This window comes from Oryzias latipes, chromosome 10 (assembly GCF_053564925.1).
Source record: "Oryzias latipes strain Hd-rR chromosome 10, Olatipes_Hd-rR_3.1".
In the NCBI taxonomy this organism is placed as follows: domain Eukaryota; kingdom Metazoa; phylum Chordata; class Actinopteri; order Beloniformes; family Adrianichthyidae; genus Oryzias; species Oryzias latipes.
In genome coordinates, this window is record NC_136246.1 from 13,200,365 (window position 1) to 13,219,416 (window position 19,052).

General features: G+C 41.3%; 2 protein-coding genes across 2 annotated transcripts in view; one reads left to right on the top strand and one right to left on the bottom strand.

Annotated features, from left to right (window-relative positions):
* The first annotated feature begins 4,756 nt into the window (after positions 1 to 4,756).
* On the top strand, positions 4,757 to 12,327 carry sash3 (SAM and SH3 domain containing 3). Its single transcript, XM_004073093.5, has 8 exons — positions 4,757 to 4,949; positions 7,164 to 7,259; positions 8,265 to 8,399; positions 9,458 to 9,593; positions 10,252 to 10,409; positions 10,623 to 10,826; positions 11,071 to 11,215; positions 11,756 to 12,327. Exons 1-8 carry the CDS (start codon positions 4,893 to 4,895, stop codon positions 11,998 to 12,000), a joined length of 1,176 nt encoding a protein of 391 aa, XP_004073141.1. The 5' UTR covers positions 4,757 to 4,892; the 3' UTR covers positions 12,001 to 12,327.
* A 3,891-nt stretch (positions 12,328 to 16,218) lies between these two features.
* The window catches only part of zdhhc9 (zDHHC palmitoyltransferase 9), a 29,087-nt gene continuing 26,253 nt past the window's right edge, over positions 16,219 to 19,052 (bottom strand). The window contains exon 9 of the mRNA XM_023959015.2: positions 16,219 to 19,016. Within this exon, the coding sequence (XP_023814783.1) occupies positions 18,813 to 19,016 (204 nt within the window). The 3' untranslated portion in view covers positions 16,219 to 18,812. The remainder of the gene's footprint in view (positions 19,017 to 19,052) is intronic.

Sequence of the window (19,052 nt, forward strand, 5' to 3'; positions counted from 1 at the left end):
TCCAAACCCGTTGGTGACGGTGGACTTTTTTACGCTGCTTTTAACGATTGCTTTTAACTTGAAAGCTTCATCATATTGTAGCGGCGATCACGTGCACGTTGGGTCTAATGGCCCCAAAGGATTCTGGGATGCGGCCGGGCATGCGTGTTTCATTTTGTTGAACCATGACTGAAGTGTCTAAGACCTGAAGTCAACTCCATGCTGTTTGGCTGCTAATATAAATGCCTTGCGCTTGGTGTTAGACAAAGAATTCAAACTTTTCACTGAGTTCGAAAGTACGTACATGGCTGCCTGCTAATTAAATCCATAAATTAGCCGCGTCACTGAATAAGCCGCAGGGCTGTAAGCGCAGGAAAAAAGTAGCGGCTTGTAGTCCTGAAATTACGGTACTTCAAAATTACATGTATTTTTAGCAATATATTCTTGAACAATGTACTATTAACTGTAAAAGAAAGAAATCAAAGCAGCCATTTAATATCTTTTTTAGATATCAAGGTTTTGCTGGCTTTATAGCGCAATGGCTGAAGGACTCATGAACCTTTCTAGGGAAAGGAGCAGTAGATTTGACACTGACCAGCAACAGAGAAATTAAAATGTGTGGGTGGCAAAAGGGTTAAAATGCTGAACTTGCAAATACTCCCATGTGTGGACTGAATTGTTGGTACACTGCCTAGTTAACCCTTGTGCTATCTTAGATGACCCCACCCTTATATTGACGTGTTCTTTCTACCATGACAAAGGTGGATAAAGGTGGAAAGATTTCATGTAATCCATGGACACCAGTGAAGATCACAAATCATTGAAGAAAAAAGGTTCAGAGCACTGTATAGTGGGTCTAGATGACCCAACTCCCAATGTTAGTGCCTAGGATAGCACAAGGGTTAGTGAGATTAAAAAAACAGTTGTCTATAAAGTAGTAATTGTCTCGAAAGCAGATATTGTATTTAAAATTCGGTTCAAACAGAATCACTATGAAACAAATTCAATCAACAGTCCTGGAGAAATTTGTATTTGGTTGTAATCAAATGACTTCTGCCAAAGTCAGAGACTTTTCCACCAAACAGCTAGTACTTGTTCACTTCTCAGGGGCGAACTGCTCAGACTGTCTCAGGTTTGATATGTCTTCAATTTGTCCACATGGGTGTCTCGTTAAAAAGTTAAAAGTAAGCTCATTTTCAAAGTTTAGTCTAATACTTTTTCAGCTTCGTGGAAAGTGTAGAATTGCATGTCTTTAGTTTAATTCCTGGCATCTTTAAGTAATTTATCAATAATAGAAAACTGGGGGCAGATTAAAATTCGTTTTGTTTCATTAACCCAGCAGAAAACTGTATGATCACATTAACATTAAATCTATAGCAACAAATGTATTGACAAAATGCTGAAAATAAGGTGGTAGGAGTTATCTGTTGGAGGTTCTCCAAGTAAGATTGATGCAAATATTTTCTAATAGAAACATCAAGCAGACAATGTTTTTCACAATGCTAGTTTCTGTAAGAGGAACTTGCTCTCACAGCCAACACTTTTATTTTGAAGAGAGATGGAAGTGTTTCAATTTCGGTTTTGACTCAGTAACTCAGCTGAGAGTCAAAGCTCAAACAAATCATTTGTTTTAGGGTTTTTTGCATCTTTTTGCGACATGTAAGATAAAAGAGTACATGAGAAAACTTGCGATAAAGAGATCATTTAATGTATCTGAAAAACTTTAAACAACTCACATTTGTGTATGAAACCACTCACCAAGCATGATTTTGCCAGACTGCAGAACAATACACACACACAGATGCAGAAACTTTTCACAACAGGTGAGATCTTGGAAGAGACGAGGCCATCTTTCTGGACTGAAGAACAGAGGAACTGGAAGGATGAGATCACTGCTTTTGCGAACAAAGGTTTCTTCTATTTTTGTGAATTGTGTGGCTGCTGCTGGTTGAGTGATGAAAGTTTTCCTTCCACCACAGCAACTTTAAAATCAGTATTTTGTCCTTGTCCAAGTTTTCTGCTTCAGTCACATTTCTTTAGAGTAAGCTTAAATTAATGAGGCATGTGATTTATTCATTGACCTTTAATTTGCTTTCAGGCAGTTTACAGATAATGCGTCCAATGATGTGCAGAGGCAAACACCAGACAGAAAAATTGATTCCTCTCCAAACTATTTACATCATCTGTTCCCACCTTCTGAATATAGCTCCAGAGCAGCCCTCAGCTAATTGTAGGGTTGGGGGTGAAATTACTGACCTTGGCAGTCAGTAAGTTCTTTGGTTGGGTGAGTAGACAGTCAAACAGAGAGACACTTATTTTCCTTTATTTTCCTTAAAGGAAACTTTATTTTCAGCTGTGCTCATAAAAAAGGTTCCAAATTTCCAATATCAAGTGACAATGTATAAAACACTAAAAATGTAGTCCTCCAACAAGCTATACAACAGGCAGGCAACACTATCAAAAATGTATTTTTCAAATGCAGAAAATAGTTAAAGCCAGGTAAGTGTGCCACGTAACAATTAGGAGGTTACCTTTCATTCATTTTTTCTATTCCGTTTTATCCCTTTCAGGGTCACGGGGCTGCCGGAGCCTATCCCGGCCACTTATGGGTGGAGGCAGGGGGACACCCTGGGCAGTCTGTCGCAGGGTAGAATGTCCACAATCACACATCCATCCACTCTCACAGTCACAGTCACACATATGGATAATTTAGAGTGACCATTAACCTACGAAGCATGTTTTTGGATAGTGGGAGGAAGCTGGAGATCCTGGAGGGAGAACATGCAAACTCCACACAGAAAGGTCCCCCATTGATGTTCTGTTTCAGGTCCCCTAGCCGGGACTTGAACCGGGGGCCTTCTTGCTTCCGTTCAGCCTTAGGAGGTTACCCTAAAAGGTAAATTACCATTAAATGCAACAGAAGTAAACACACTCACTGAAATGCAACATTTACATTTATTTCTTCTTGATGCTCAAAGGTGGTGCAGCGGACAGAACCCTTAGTCTGGCCCAGACTAAGACAATTAGGGATGTTGTTTCATCGTCGATCTGTTGTCCCATAACCCTTGTGCTATCCTATGGGGTCAAGATGAACATTGACGTTTTATCCCTACCATCCCTACCATGACAAAGGTGGATGACGGTGGAGAGGATTTCATGTTATCCATGGAAACCAGTGAAGATCACAAATCATTGAAGAAAAAAGGTTCAGCACACTGTCTTGTGAGGTCTAGATGACCCCACATGACTCCCAACATTAAAGTGGCTAGGATGGCACAAGGGTCAAGACTTGGCTTTAGTTGCCTTTTTGTATCTTGCACCTGTGGTTATAAGGAAAAAATCTGCAGGCCCACATTACAATCTCTAAAAGCATAAAAGAAACGTGTCAGTCACAATGTTTGGACCTGTGTTTACTGAATGCAACAGTAAAAACATTTTTGCACTTATACGGTGTCCATGGTGCCATGCTGTTTTGTTACCAGAAGACAAAAATTGTCTGCACCTTTTTGTCAAACACATGCCTTTGTTATTGGTTCCTTCCATCCTTCTTCAGAACCGTTTGAATCCCTTTTGAGATCACAGGACTGCTGGAGCCCATCCCAGCTACTGTAGGGCAAAGGCGGGGTGCACCCTGAACAGGTCGCCAGTCTGTCACAGGGCCACACACTCAAACACACACATTCACTAGGGACAATGTAGAATCATCAACTAATGAAACATGTTTATGTGGAAGGTGGAAAGAAGCTGAAGAGAGCCCACACGTGCACAGCTAGAACATGCAAACTACACAGAATGAGGTCCCAGATGGAATTAGAACCAAGGCCTTCTTGCTGTGAGGCAAGAGTGGAACCACTACTACCCCCCTCCCCCATCCACCCCAATATTGTGTCCGGAATCTTTAAGTTTTAGTTCCTGATAAGTTTTACAAAAGTTGAATTTTAACAGTTTTTAACAAATGTCAAACTGTAATTTGTGGCTGTTCTATTTTTTTGTTTTGCATTTTGCTTGACTTCTTTATTTTAGTTTTCTTCTAAATTTCCCTGTTGTTGCCTGATATTTACCTTCCTGCATGCTCTCCAGGTCTCACACTCTCATCATGTTGTTGCCAACCTTTATTCAAGTGACAGGAAACTGAAATAGGGCATACACTTGTCATGTGGTTTTCTTTTAAACTACTATTAAAAACTCTACTCTTTTTGCACTTCCATCTTGTCTTGGAATTACATTTGCACATTTTTGTGAATCTGTGTCACCCTTGCGTATGCACTGAACATACATTTTTGATTAAACAGATCTGGCCTGAACGTCTGAGCAAAAGATTTGCTTCTGTTTTGACTGTTGAAAGATGCAGCTGCATAGCCACTGTGGAGTTTCTATATATGTCATCTTTGCTTGTCTTTCGCTTCCAAACTCCAACTGTGCTCACTATGACTATAACTTCACAACATTAAAAACAATTGGAAATCGTTGCAACACAGTCAGAAGACTTTCTAACTTCACAGACATGAACCTTTAAAAAAAAAAAACATCCACAGTTGACTGAATCTGTTTAATTTAAGTAGAGGTTTCCTATTTTATCACATCTTTTTAAAGCTGCTTGAGCACATTTTGTGATTGTGTTCAGGTTTTAGACAGAGAGCTCACAGAACATCATTATGAGTGACATATGTAACCAAGCCGTAGGCCTTCGTGTGGTTGAGTTCCAAAAACAGGGTTTGCCTCCTCTGTTTCTGCATGGTCATGTGACTTCCTGCTTTGTGCGCTTCATTCGGCTGCAGCAGTGTGCACCTCAGCCCTTCTGTGATCTGACTCTGGCTGTGACAGCACAGTGACACTGATACTTGCTCGCAAAAAAAGAGGGCAGCTTTCTCAGCATTTTGTCCGGAAAGGTCTGAGGATCACTGAGGAAGAGGATGCTGAGGCGAAAGCCTTCAAATGCCTCGGAGAAGGAGCAGGTGCAGAAGAAGAAGGTGAGCTTTTATTTTACATCAGAAAGCAGAGTTTATTTAGAAAAAGTCAACTTTTAGCCACTGCAATGGCTGATGTGGTCTTTTATAACTTCCCAGTCAGTTTGTGTTCCAATGTTGTCAACCTGTCATCTTAAGTTAACGCTATGGATAAAAAAAACGTGATAGTTACTCAAGTTATTTTTTACTTTTCTGCAACAACCCGTGCTCTTTGAGTTCCTCTATTCTGGTTGGATGATTCATTGCTGCACATAGGTTTGACTCACATCAGGCTTCGGTTGCCCTCGTCTCCAGCCGGCATGAACCTCCTACACAAAACACCAGAGCCCCCTTTTTTTTCCTTCCACATCTCTTTTTCTGTGGTCTAACTCACGGCTTGTCATCACACTTCTTGCTGGCTTTTTTTTTGTCTTATCTCTGCAAACACAACCGTCACAGAAAGACAGTTGAGTTGGAAGAAAATCAGTTGCTTCTTCATCTGTGAGCTCCAACAGTAAAATAAAGCTAAACATTGACCTGCAGGTGTTGGCACGTTCAAAGGGACAAGCTGATCAGGGAGCACTGATGGTTGAAGCCTCAGCTTTTCACAAAGCGTCAGCCACAGGGGATAGGGATGCTTGCATTGATTGGCTGGCAGAAGTTACTGCAGCTTTGCCCAGCTCCTGTGGTTTCAACAAAAACAGAAGGATGAGCTGCAGTAAGATTTTGCAGGGTGACTTGGTTTAAATGGAAAATTCTCAAAAGCACTTCCTCACAGCACAAAATAGCTGCTTTTGACTGCCTAAGCAAAATGTTAAATAAACTTTATTTGTAAAAGCTGCTAAGTTTTCCCTGCTTTATGGTCTGTGGTGAGGAAATACTAAAAATAAATAAAACATTTTACATCAACTTTAATTTCCTCTATTTTCATGATTACACTAGGCAAATGACTATTCAGTGCTGCCAGAGAGTTCACCTCACATGAGAAAAATGATGCTTTTCTCATCGCTAAAAATTTCTATTCAATAGTTGTTAGATTGAAAGTTAGTTTAAACTTTTAAGAAAATCTAAGTTTTGAGAAACTCTAAGAAAAACTAAGTTTTTCTTCAGAACCCAGTGTAACCCGTTGTAGCTTTTATAAACTTGCAGTCATTGCTTTTGATTTGTCTTTCTCTAAAAAGTAGCTGCAGTTCATTGCAGTTTGTTGAGAACAGTTTTTGAAGAGTCACCCCAACATGTCGGCTGAGATGAGATCTTTGTTTTGAAAGGCCACCACCAAACCCGATTCTTCTCTTTGCCAGTCATTCTGATGCAGCTCCACTGGAAGCAAAAGAAACCCACATCATCCTTCCCACCCCACCATGCTGAGCAGGTGTTTTCAGGCATCCATCATGGCTTGATTTGGGGGGTTGTAAACAAACATCTCTGCTTTGCACTTATTTCAACAAAGGACCATTTTCCAGCATATTGTTCATCTTAGTCTCACATGGTTTGAATGTGAGACTTTCCCAAAAACAATTCAAACACTCTTTCTTCTTCATAAACATTTTCTACACCAAACTTAAGTGTGACCTGCTGGTTTATTGCAATATCAAGAACCTGAAAAGATTAGCAAGTGACTAAAATGTTTTTCCTCACAAGAATAAGCCTGAAGGCTCCAGAAATTACTTTGACCATCATATTAAAAAAAAAATTCCCTGCTGTCAAAACAGATCTAAGTGGTGTGTACCAGCAACAAAACGTCCTCTTTTTTAGAAGTCTGCATGCCCTTTGAAGATACCAAGTTCATCAAGTGCATACGATGAAGTTGTATTTCATTTTACCCTCTTGTGGGTTTCTCACTTGTTGGTTTCCTGCTTCAGTGTTTTTTTTTTTATTCTCAGACTTGCACATGAAAAGGTCTGATCTTATCTGTAATGTGGTCCATCTAAATTCACATTTACAATTAATTCACTCAACTTTTCAAGAGATTAAAAAACACGTTTTTCTTTGTAAGACTTGCATTGTGCAGTCATGGAGGTTTGATAGATGTTTAGTTAAAAACATTGTAAGTTGCTGCTTCTGAGTAAACCGCCTGCAGATTCTTTGTGTTCACACATTTGCAAGAGATAAGTTCTTTATTGGTGTTGCACCAAAAACCACTAAACAACAGACAGACATGTGCTCCACATGCCTCCTGCTGTTTACACCGGTCCTTTCTATTCAAGTTGGACTCATCCATGTTTTTTGTGCTTGCAGCTCACCCTGCAGAGGTCCAGCAGCTTCAAGGACTTCATAAAAAACAAACCCACATCTCCTGTTGCATCAGACAAGGAGTTCACCTTAGACGAGAGTGTGAGTTCCACCCAAACACAGAAAACAACACAGAATGACAACACTTGAAGTAGATGTGTGGCGTCCTAAGTGACGGGTCTTACATATATTATATCATCCAGTTCCTCATTCAATACCGTAAACCGCTCATCCGCCCTGGAGCATGACACCATGCAAGGGAACAGGCAGGATGGTTGTCAGTCACGGTTGCTACAGAAGTGCTAGGCTCCTGCTTCCTAATTTTAACACACTGCTCCAGTTGCCAGCAGATGTTAGGGCTTCAGAGATCACAAAGCATATTTGTCACTCGCCAACAACATTCGGCAAGCTGAGTGGAAGTTAGTGCCGAAATACTGAAACAGAGAGGAAGTAAGAACGAGAAGCGCTGTGCAGAGGACCGATGACTGCAGCGTGCAGACAGGATGTCCTCTGGTGAGAAGTAGTCATGCAGAGAGCCTTTATGCAAGACAGACTGAGCAGAAGTCTGTTGTAGAGGCCCCCCAGGAGAATGGAAGACTCTACGAGCTCTGAAAATGGAGTCTGGCATCAAAATATTTTTTGAGAACTTTAGTTTAAATCCTCTGCTGTCTCTGCTACAGTCTTTGTTGTTAGAATTAGCTTAAAAACGTGTTTTATTCTTACAAATTACTATCACAAAAGTGTATTGTGAAAGGAGATCAGGACCTCTAGTATGGTTTTTCCTTATAGAACTAGACTTTTACTACTTTTAATACTTTTACTCATGAACAGGAACTCAGCTCGTATGCAGTGTTTCGTAACTGTGCTTTTAAGCAGTCGGCCACATTAAAGTGCAGCTGTTTGTGTGTGACTTTGTGGCTCCCTGCACTATGTGTAGAAACCCCTTCACCACAACACTGCCAACCTACAAGTTTATGAGAAGTAAACACCTGAAGGCCCTGATAGATGCTAATTTCTAATTCAGCTTCAGTTCATTGTAATTGTTCATTTTATTTTATTTTAACAACCTGAGTCATCTTCATAAACTTGTTTCCACTTTTCTGTCAGGTGGCAGAAAATGGGACAGCAGAAGAAGCAGTGAAAAGCGGCAGCAAACTGGGAAAGAAATGGCGCAACGTGATCTCACGCACAATGACTCGCAAAACATCCAAGATGGTTCAGAAGGCTCTGGCTGAGGAAGGGGTAAAGGAGCTTCTCATGTGTAAACAAAGCCCGACAAACATGCAAGGGGAATCAAGTGTATGATGCATATACTTTCAAATACCCTCCTGACTAGCAAAAAAGAAAAAACTGTCCTGCCAAATAAATGTTAAATCCACCAAAAACTACAATTCCCAGAGCCCCCCCCCCCCCCCCCCCCTTAACTTCTGGTAGATTCAGGTTTAAAAATATCCTCTATAGACGACACATTGGCATTGTTGGTAGTCAGGAGGGCATACTTCAATTTCTAACTAAAGTAAACAGTAAAAATTACAAAATGTTGCCATCTGGTGGACAAATTCCTGCACTGCACATCAGAACATGAACCTGCAATTTACAGTTGATCTAAAAAATTAAAAAAAACAAAGATACATTTTTTATGTTATATATTATTTCTGTTATGAATAAATATGTTATATAACCAAAGTTTAAAAAAATGAAATTCTATGACTAAATAATTTCTTATGGCATCAAGTAGTATAAGATAATGTAATATTTTTTATGATAATTTAGCTTTTATTTTTTAATCATCAATACCTGCTTTAAAAAAGCTTTTAAACCAACAAAGTGTGTAACCTTTTGTGCAATAACAGTTTTAATACTTTCTGGGCATTGACTACTTGTCCTATAACAATCAGTGTAAAATCTAACAGATTTATAAAATCATAATTAGTAAAAATATTAATATTGTTAAATAATTGTATTCGCAAAGTGAAAAAAGTTTACAAAAATTCTGTCCAGGCTCACTGGTTGGTTTAGAGAGGAAAAGTTCTGTAAAAGACACTGCATGTAGGAAGTGCCAAAAATTTAGAACAATTTAAAATTAAGCATAAAAATACTTACAGATAAGTACAGTTAAAAACAAACCCCAAACATTTTAATCTTGTTCTTTTATGCATTTATTCAACTAGTGTAAATAGTTGGTTGTTGTGGATTTTTTTGTTTTGTATTTCTCTGACCACAAAAATAGAAGCAAGACCAAAAGAGAATAACAATAAGATGTAGGCTTTAAATATGAAGGTCGACCTCGTTGTCCGCAGGGGGAGAGCGGTGAGGAATTGTCCCCCGTCTCTGTTGACTGGCTCCCAGATCTGAGTGCAGGACAGAGGACCTCTGTCTGCTCGACAGGCTCAGAGGACACCACGCCCAGCCCCATCAGCCGCCAGCTCTCTGCCAGTAAGCCCGATGATGGAACCAAACTGCTAATTGAAGCGTCTCCTGTCACATCTGAGTGCAGACATGACATGTAACCCTATTTAAAAAAAAAAAAAAGGCTAAACCTACTTTTAAAAACTGCATTTTCCTGATCTTTTCACCATGTGAACTCTTACCAGGTGTCATCCAGAGGAAATCACTGAATTCCGGACTTACCTGGTTGATTTAACACAATACTTTAGACCCTTTCACACCTAAATTTATTTCCAACTTGAAAAACAATATCGCTTCTGTCTTTGCTTTGAAGTAGATGCTGAAAGGTAATTTCGGAGCTGAAGTGGTTTGATGCATATTTGAATCAATAGATCGCCAGGGGTTTGGAAGTGATTTTTACAGATACCAAGTACAAAAACTGAGTTGGGAGAGGTTTTTCAAGGATCTGGGCCTCATTACCTAAAGAAATCTTCATAACCACTACAAATGAAAAGCATAAAAACTATAACTATAACACAATGTGAATAAAAGTAAAGAAAGTCTCATCCTTTGTTTCACATGTGTCAGAGTGGAGCCATAGAGGGATTATCCCACTAACACCATTCATGCAGAAAGTATTGATCAATGCCTACCTTTTGGAGGATTTCCTCCCACCTGGATCTAAGTCTTCTTCTTTTGTCTTCAGGCAGCGACAGACAGAGTCTGGACAGTGGCTACAGTCAGAGAGACAGCATGAGACTGGAGGAGAACGGCATCTCCTACAATGGCCCGTTCTGTGGCCGTGCTGTGGTCCACACTGATTTCACTCCAAGCCCCTACGACGTGGAGTCTCTGAAACTCCAAGTGAGTGCAGAAGATGGTCTCTCCTGCTGCATGACACGTCTGACATTAGCATCCTCTGAGGACCTTGTGAATCTTTGCAGACAGATTTGAATCTGCATTTCTGGTCGTTCATATTTTAAGTGTTATTCCTGCACTCGGATGGGCTCGGAATTACACAGTGAACGCTTAAAAAGAGGTGGATAAAAAGGATAAGATGTGTCTGCTTTCATACAGAAAGGAGACATCATCCACATCATAGACAAGCCTCCCATGGGCACCTGGACCGGGAAGCTCAACAACAAAATGGGCTCCTTTAAGTTCATCTACGTCACACTCCTCTCAGATGAAAGCCCTCAGGCGAAGAGACGCAGCAACAGCCAGAAATTTAAAAACAAGCCCAAAACCCTGGAGGAGGTCTTGGTCACCATCGGCCTCACGGTGAGGAAATACTCTTCGCCTTTAAGCGAAGACCTCAGCTGTTATAGTTAGATCAGGTCACCTGAACACAGGCTGTAGTTTGATTCATAACATTCTTTAAAAAGTGTCACAGTTTATGATATGGATTTAACAATAATGGAAGGTAACAGCATTTAAAAAATCAAGTACACAAATGTTCTTGCAGAGGAAACCAACAGAATACACTAAATCTTCTATGCTTTTGACACACTCTTCTGTGTTTCAGGAACTGAGTTCGGTCCTGTCCATGCATGGTTTCCAGAGCTTGGAAGACTTTGCCGGACTGAAGGAATCCCACCTGAATGAGCTGAACATCACAGACCCAGACCAGTGCTCCAAGATCCTGAACGCCACTGAGATGCTGAGAGACTGTAGGTCCACACACACCAAAACACATTCACTTCCCTGCTGGTGATTCAACAATGCCATGTAATTTCATATTTAGTTTAGTTTATGCTGTAAATCTTTTTAACAGTCTATTAGGGAACAGCTCAGCCTCAGATTATCACAGCTCTGCTCACTTTTCTGTTTAATTTCTCTCCCTTTTTCTCTAATTTCCATCAATTTTTGGGTTTCCCTTCAACTAAAAAGCATAGAAGCTATTTATTTTCTGGATCTTTGAATAGATTTTGAAGTTTATGAGCAAACTGTCTCTATTTTTGTATAGAAAAACTGTTCTGTTTTTCATTAATATTCATTTTGACCTCCATGTTAGGTAGCCTTTCATGTATTGTGCAGGAACTGATTTAAATCAAAGGGATGAAAATGTTAACACAAAGTTTAAAAAAAAGTTATTGATTGTAAAACTTTGGAAAAATATATGATGTTTACGCTTGTCAGAGTCAAAAAACAATAGAAGAAATCATTTAAAAATGTCCAACTTTTGATAAAAATGTCTTTGTTTCGCACAGCTGAAGAGGAGTCTGAGCCGGACGAAGAGGAGGAGAGCAACAAAGCCAGGGAGGAACCAAGGGATTCAGGCTGCTTCGAGAGCTCTGAGAACTTAGAGGGTGGACGAGAGGATCCAAAAGCAGAGAAGATGGATCAGGAAACTGAAAAACAAGAGCAGGAGTCAGAGGAAAAGGAGCATCAGACTCAGGAGGTAGACGCTGTACAGGAGCAGCTCCAAGAGCTCACAGTGGATGAAGGACCATGAGAGGAACTAGTAGAAGGTTCCTCCTTCTCAGCTTTCAAAGACTGTGGGTTTTATTTCATGAGGCTGAAAGACTGAACAAACATGACGGTTTCCAACAAACAGCCAAACATGCAACTATCACACCTATTGCTTTTTTTTTTCTTTTGAAAGGCACAACTTTAACATTTCAGGATTCTCTCCTGTATGTAGCTCCATCCTGTATTCACTGCTTATCAAAAGAGTGTAAAATATGTTTATGTTTTTGAATAAGTCGTGTTGAGCGGATGTATGTTTGTCCTTATGATGAAGTGTTGTAAATACATGTTAAATAAAAAGAGTTGAGCAAAATATTGAGAATGTAGTCTTTTAATGGTCTGAGGTTCTAATTGACTGGATTTTTCATTAAAGAAAATTCCCAGTAAATATCAAAGGAAAAATAACAACTAAAAAAATAATATAAAAATCGAACTGATTGCATAAGAGAAATAAACAAAATAAAAAAATCCTGTGTTGTCCCAACACTGGAGTCATGTGGGGTTCAATCAGATCTCACCTTTATGAGGAACATAATGATCGGCAAGATTGACTCTTCTGTTTGGCTGCTTTGGACTCCATGTTGATCAACGAACCACCAGCTCTTTTATTCCATGTTCCACTTGCTCATGTTTTAACGGTTTTGTCGAATTTCTGTTTGTATCTCTTCATGTCGTCACTTTGGCTTCTCACTGCAGACTCCTACACTTTTAAATCGTGTCTTTTAACATACATCTATGCTTTTTTAAGTTTTGAAATAATGCACCTTTCTGTTTTATTATAGTAATTTGGAATATTTATATGAGGAATTTGTGATTTTAGTGTGTGACTTTGCCTATTAATCGGCTTTGGCCCATTGGCAAATGTGTATAAATCAATAATTAAGTAAATAAATAAATTTGAAACATTCTTCAAATTTAAAGCAGCTGAATTGTTGTTGAGACTTTTATTTCTTTATTAAAAGTGATAAGTGAGCGGCATTGCAAGACACAAGTGTCACAAGCTTTTCATGCTCTGTTGCTGTTCTCTGGTGGGGATTTTTTTACCCTGAAGGCAGATTGCAGTCTGGGTCTGCACTAGATGAATACCTTGTGTTGCTGGTGTATCTGTTGTGCCAGCAGATGGCAATAAGACTCCAATTTCCTTTACAGCAATTCTGTAGTTCATGTCTTTTCTTTTTTTTTTTTTTTTTTTTTTTAACTTGTCCTGTCCAACAGCTAGGCAAACAGATGAGAGCTGAGGGCCTCTTGTGTTGGACATATTTTATTTTAACAAGAGGGGTTATTCATCTTCAGACAAACCAAACGTATGTCTGAATAAACCCCTTTTGTAATTGAGGCCAACCTTTATTAATTTCAATCATGTTTGAAAATCTTTGGTGTTGGACCGGACGGAAAAGGAAAGAGGGGAAGAAGAGAGAGGGACGTTAGAGAGAGGGGGGGGTAGGAGGGTGATAATAGGAGGGGAAGGGGGGTAAGACCATGAAGCAGCATAGAGCAGACAGGTTTACTGGTTGTTTATCGTTACGGTACGGTTCAAATGTAGTACAAAAAGGGCGGGGCCTGTTCACACACACTCAAATATTATCAACACACCTGCTAGCCGCAAAAATGTCCACATGTCAACATGCACACAAAACAGATAGTGTTCACGAACGCATACCTATGCCTTTAAACCAACTAGTGTGAAATCTTTCATTCATTCAATCATGCAAACTATTAGTGCAAAGGTGAGCTAACACCTGTGCTCAGGTGAGTGTTTATGTTCTTCTAAAATGGATGGTGGAATGTGAAAAGAAGGAGGAGGAGCGCCCAGCCACCCCCACACCCATACCCCCGCCGCAGCAGCAGCGGCAGCCGGAATTCCCCCAACGCCACACGGGAACAGGTAGGGAACAACCGCCCCCCGGGCGACCAAGACCGCCACCCAGGCCAGGGCCAGCAGGACCGCCGCGAGGCCCCCAGAGCCAGAGAGCAGGGAGGCGCAGAGGGAAAGAGAGCGCCGCCCCAGCCCAGCCAGGAAAGCAGCCCCCTGCCGCGCCGGAAGAGCCCAACGCAGGGCCCCACCGGAGAGGGACGCCCACAGCCCCAGACGAGCACCCCACCACCACCCAGGAGTTCCGGGCATCCCCCCGCCCCGACCCCAGGTACGAGCCAGGACCCCCCAAGGGAGACCCGCCTCGCACTCCAGGCAGCCACCCACCCGGCCCACGGTTGGTCCAGGTAGGAGCAAGGCAGGGGCCCGCCGCCCCCGCCCGGGAGGGGGGAACCCCGGGGAAAAAAGGGCGGCCGACAAGGGATGTTATAAATATGGCCCGACCAGGCTCGGCCATGTTGGAAGTTTGGCGGGGCCCAGCGCCCAGGGGCAAGGACCAGGACCCACCCCCCAGGGACACGAACACCCCCGGCTCAGGTGTAATATGAACCCCCCCACCGCGCGGAGAGAGCACCGCCGGGCCCAGGGAGCCGGCACCCAAGGGACACGGCCGCCATCGCCAAGGGGCCCGCACCACCTACCAGGGAAGGGGTAGGGGACAGATGGACCCAGGTCCCACCTTCCTTGTAAAATGTGTGTGCGTGTATGGGTGTTTGAGAGGGTGTTTGTGTGCATGTGTGTGTGTTTATGTTTGAATGTATATATTGAGGGGGGAGGGGTGTGTGTACTAAGGGGGGTGCAGTTAAAATTGGCGAGTAGGACACTAAGGGGACATCTCCTGATTACTCACAGTGATGTCCCCTCACCCTACACACCAAGGGGCCCTAAATGTCTAAGGTCCGGTTAAAATTGGCGGGTAGGGTGCCAGGAGGACATCTGCTGCTTGCTTGCAGTGATGTCCAAGCACCCCCCCTACCAAGGACCCTACATGTCTAAGGTGCAAATAAAACCGAAAGAGGGGGGGCCCACTCCATACGGCAACCATAGGAGGGGGGCCACTCCCAAGTAGCCCCCCCCCAAGGCGCATCGCAGGCTAGACCCCCCACCCCCTCACCCTAATATGAGGTTATATAAGGAAGGGGGTAAGTTGGGGACAGCTGGTAGACTGTCCCCCGGTGGTCAAACAGCCGTCCCCCAGCCCACCCCCAGCAAAGGGGCCAGGGCCACCCAGCCCAGGGGCCCACCCCCGGAGGCGCCGACACCCTAGGCCCGGCACCACCCACCCCACACAGAGAGAGAGGAGCCAGAAAGCGTCGCCCCCCCCCGGAGCAAGCCCAGGCCCCCACCCCCAGACGCCGGCCCTAGAAGAGCTCTGGTCAGGCCTCGACGGGACCGAGGAGGCCAACCGGCCGAGGCAACCACTGATTGCCTCAGCGGAGACCCCTTACACAAATAAGGTAATTTTTCTGAAGAGAAAGGAAGGAGGTTTAGATGTTTTTGAGGCATATTTAACTGACATGTTATGGGTTCCTCAAGCTAGCAGACACATAGATCCATGAATGTCTGTGTTCCTCATCTGAGCTGGAGTCTGAATCAAAACTACAACTGAATAGCTCCAATATTGCTCACCATTTTTGTTATACCTATAATGTAAGGTTGGGGGTGTGAGGGGCTGTAAGCTAGAGGGAGTGCATATAAATGGTGAGGTGACGGGAAATGGGGACAGGCTTACTCCGCCGCCAACAGTCCTACCCACAACTCATAGGCAAATTTCTAATGAACTCCTGCAGAAACTATGTCCTATAAAAAGACACAAGTTTTTCAATTTTGCCTTAAAATGGCATAGTTATAATTAACAGACCACTAGGAACTCTTCTACAATAAATCAAAAGATGATCGGAGTGGGACTGTAAGAAGTTGGACTGAACTATTATAAATAAAAAGGGGAGGCACATAACAAAATAGTGCCACTTTCTTAATAACTCATGTATTTTTCTCATATTACGTTTAATTAGGTGAAAATAGAAACACAACTGATTAGAATAGCAAATAACAAGCAAGCTTTTTTATTTGCTTTGTTTTATATTTAATAAAAAAGCACATTAGGTCATGTTCAATTGGCTAAATTCTACACCTCAGTAACCCATGAAATGTTTCTTAATATAATTTTTAAATGTTTACAGTAATGATTACATCAGTGTTCTTCTGTTTTCATTTCTTGTTTTAAAATGCATTTTGTGGTTTACTTTCTTGAAAAATCCTGGGAGGTAACCCAATCAATCTATAAAACCAATTGCAGCTTACTTTTACAAACAAACAAGGAAGTTTCACTTTATAAGACAACATTGTTTTATTTACCAGACACATTAATCATGTAAAAAGAAGTGAACAAATTAAATGAAGTACATGTAATCACAGTGTTGATACTGAACAAAGCGAACATAAATAAGCATTCCATCAATGTACCGTGTTAGTATACATGATGCAATGTAAAAGGACAATCAGGGCATTCAGATCTGATTGTAGTTTTAACACAGAATTCATAAATACAAGAGCTCTGCAAACTGCCAGAACAAAGTTGAAACGTCGCTTTAACGTGTGCTTTGAAAACACAAACCTCCATCTGATTTAATATTAACAGCATGAGTTCTTGCAAGTCGGTGAGTCGAGTCAAAGTCGGAAAGAAATTCTGTTTTTTTCTTTTAAATGCTCTAAGTCTATTACATCCAACTGGAAATTTTTACTTTTCTCTGAAAGTGTATTAAACAAATTCACACACAGGTAATACTGAATCACAGCTTTATCATCCCCCATTAAACAATTCATATAATAAGAAATTAATATACAACATAAGGGATGGCCATTATCTCTATTACTGGTTATTTCTTCAAAATCTTAGCATTTGCTCAATTTATTTAGTAATTTATATTTGGGGTTTTTACCGAGAATCTGTGGTTATTTACTCAAACACATTGTTTTAATACGAAATCCAATTATTACTAAAAAAACAATGTTTACATTGGAGTTTTTGGTCATCTTTAATTTGTTTGAAAGGTGCCTGATATTGGTCTTGAATGTTATATGCCTTCACACACAAAAATACAGCGTCAAGTGTTGAAATCTTCTGCACCTTCAAATTTTTTACGAGATTTCAGCTCACGTTGGTCAGAGTTGTCAGCTATTATCTACATGGATAAGATTCACAAACACAAACTCGATCTTGAATATGACACAATCACAAATACAAACTCTCCCTATCATCTAACATTATCTAAAAGCTATTTTTAAGTTGGACCTTTTTCTATTTACCACTCTTTGAAGATGCTCAAGCAGACCAAAATAAGAATGGAAAGACAGAATCTCCTTTCTGTGTTGTGATAATAAGCCTGTCAGTCAACTGCACTGCAGTAGCTAGCCTGGTGACAGAGGAGGAAGAGCTGAATTTAGAGGCAAAATACTGCAAGAAGAGAAGGAATAATAGAGGAAATATAACCCATCTCTTGTGCACTTTACACAGTCCTGTCTTCCACTTGTACCTATTTACACCAGCAAAAACTTTATAGAGGAAAAATCCATTTTTGCGGGGGGGGGAAAGAGTTTGTATTTTTGTATGAATTTGTGTGAAGCAGAAATGTTTCTTTTTTTTTTAATGACACTTAAATATTTCAGAATGCATCCCTTCAGATTTGCTTCTTGGTAAGATAAAATGAATGAGTTTAGTGTCATAAATGATAAGAAATGTTAGCTTAGCGTAGCATTGGAAACAGGGAAGACACTTCAGCTTTAAAGGAAAAAGTAAGGAAAACACGCCACAGCGTACAATGATTAATTTGCATATTGTCTTCTTTTGAAAATACGTAACTTAATTTTTTATGGCAATGCATGCTAACGGCTCCCCATTGTTTTCATTATGTCATGCTCGCCATAACAGCTGCTTCAAGCTTTATTTTCAGATTTAGTGAAGGGGCACATACTTGTTTCCAATGAAACGGGTTATGTAAATATCTAATGACTCGGCTGATTCATTTCTTCCTACTTTAACACTGAAGGGCTTTTTAGCTGCTGCTGAGGCAGCTTTTTCAATAAGGCACTGTCACTATGTGTGTCTTTGCTCATCAGGCCTTTTCTGTCTCGCATCCTGCGGCTTAAAGACGCAGAGAACCTGCAAATAATTTTGTCACTGTTTTACATCACACTGCATACTTGATTATACATAACAGGAAGGGTAGACATTGATCTGGTTGCTATCATTTTACAAAAAGTGAAAAGATTAGGTGCACTTAAGTGACACCTGAACTGAATCAGAAGATAGAATAGACTTTGTATGGAAGGAGCCCGCAGTTTTTCTTAGTGTCTTCACTTTCCATCTTCACATCGTGTGAGGTTTGATCTTCATCCACATTCTTCAAAGCTGCTTGTCCAGCCTTCCTGTAGTTTGCATAGGACAGGTAATGTATGCACAAGAGAGATGACTGTCCTGTATTCCACATCTGTTCAAAAGCCATTGATTGCTCTTTTGTCCATCCGATGCATGGCGTATATGACATGACCCGGCCTCTCACATTAATGTTACAGTTTTAGTAAGGATCAAATGTCTCATCAGAGTAAAAGCAGAGGTTTTCTGCAGTCTTTTCTCCCTTTTATGGATTTCCAGTGCAGTTCTTCAGGAGATAGAATGCTGCTGACCTCTTCTTGAATCACTCCTCCTCCTCCGGGACCTAAGCGTCAATCAGACATCTGCAGTGAATGCCGGGAAGATGAGCCAAGAGGCAGCAGAAGATCCGCTCTTCAGGAAATCAGGGACAAGAGTCGGGAATAACTGTGTCACCTGCCTGGTATACAGACATTGATTATTAACAGTCCAGTTTGCAAAGAGAAGGGATGCTAAAGGAGGAGCTCTAGGACAAGCTGCCAACCCCATGCAGCTAATACATCTTATCCTTGGAAATTGACGTCTCTGCATCTGTCTCGGGTGAAGCCAGGGGCGGCACCGTTGGTAATGGAGGCTGCTCCTCTTTAGGGGGAGGGCTCTTGGCTTTGTGGGAGGAGGTTTTCTCTGCTGAGGCAGCGATGTTTGGTTTAGCATCATCAGGGGTGTGTTCATTGGGGATGAGTGGAGCTGTAGTTTTCTGTGAAAAAATCAAAGTACTATCATGATCAACTGT

Bases quoted from the DNA above. Each gene is read 5' to 3' on its own strand.
- sash3 (XM_004073093.5), top strand. From the start codon at position 4,893: ATGCTGAGGCGAAAGCCTTCAAATGCCTCGGAGAAGGAGCAGGTGCAG. The intron at 7,260-8,264 runs GTGAGTTCCACC...CTTTTCTGTCAG, and splicing joins AGTTCACCTTAGACGAGAGT to GTGGCAGAAAATGGGACAGC. The intron at 8,400-9,457 runs GTAAAGGAGCTT...CGTTGTCCGCAG, and splicing joins AGGCTCTGGCTGAGGAAGGG to GGGGAGAGCGGTGAGGAATT.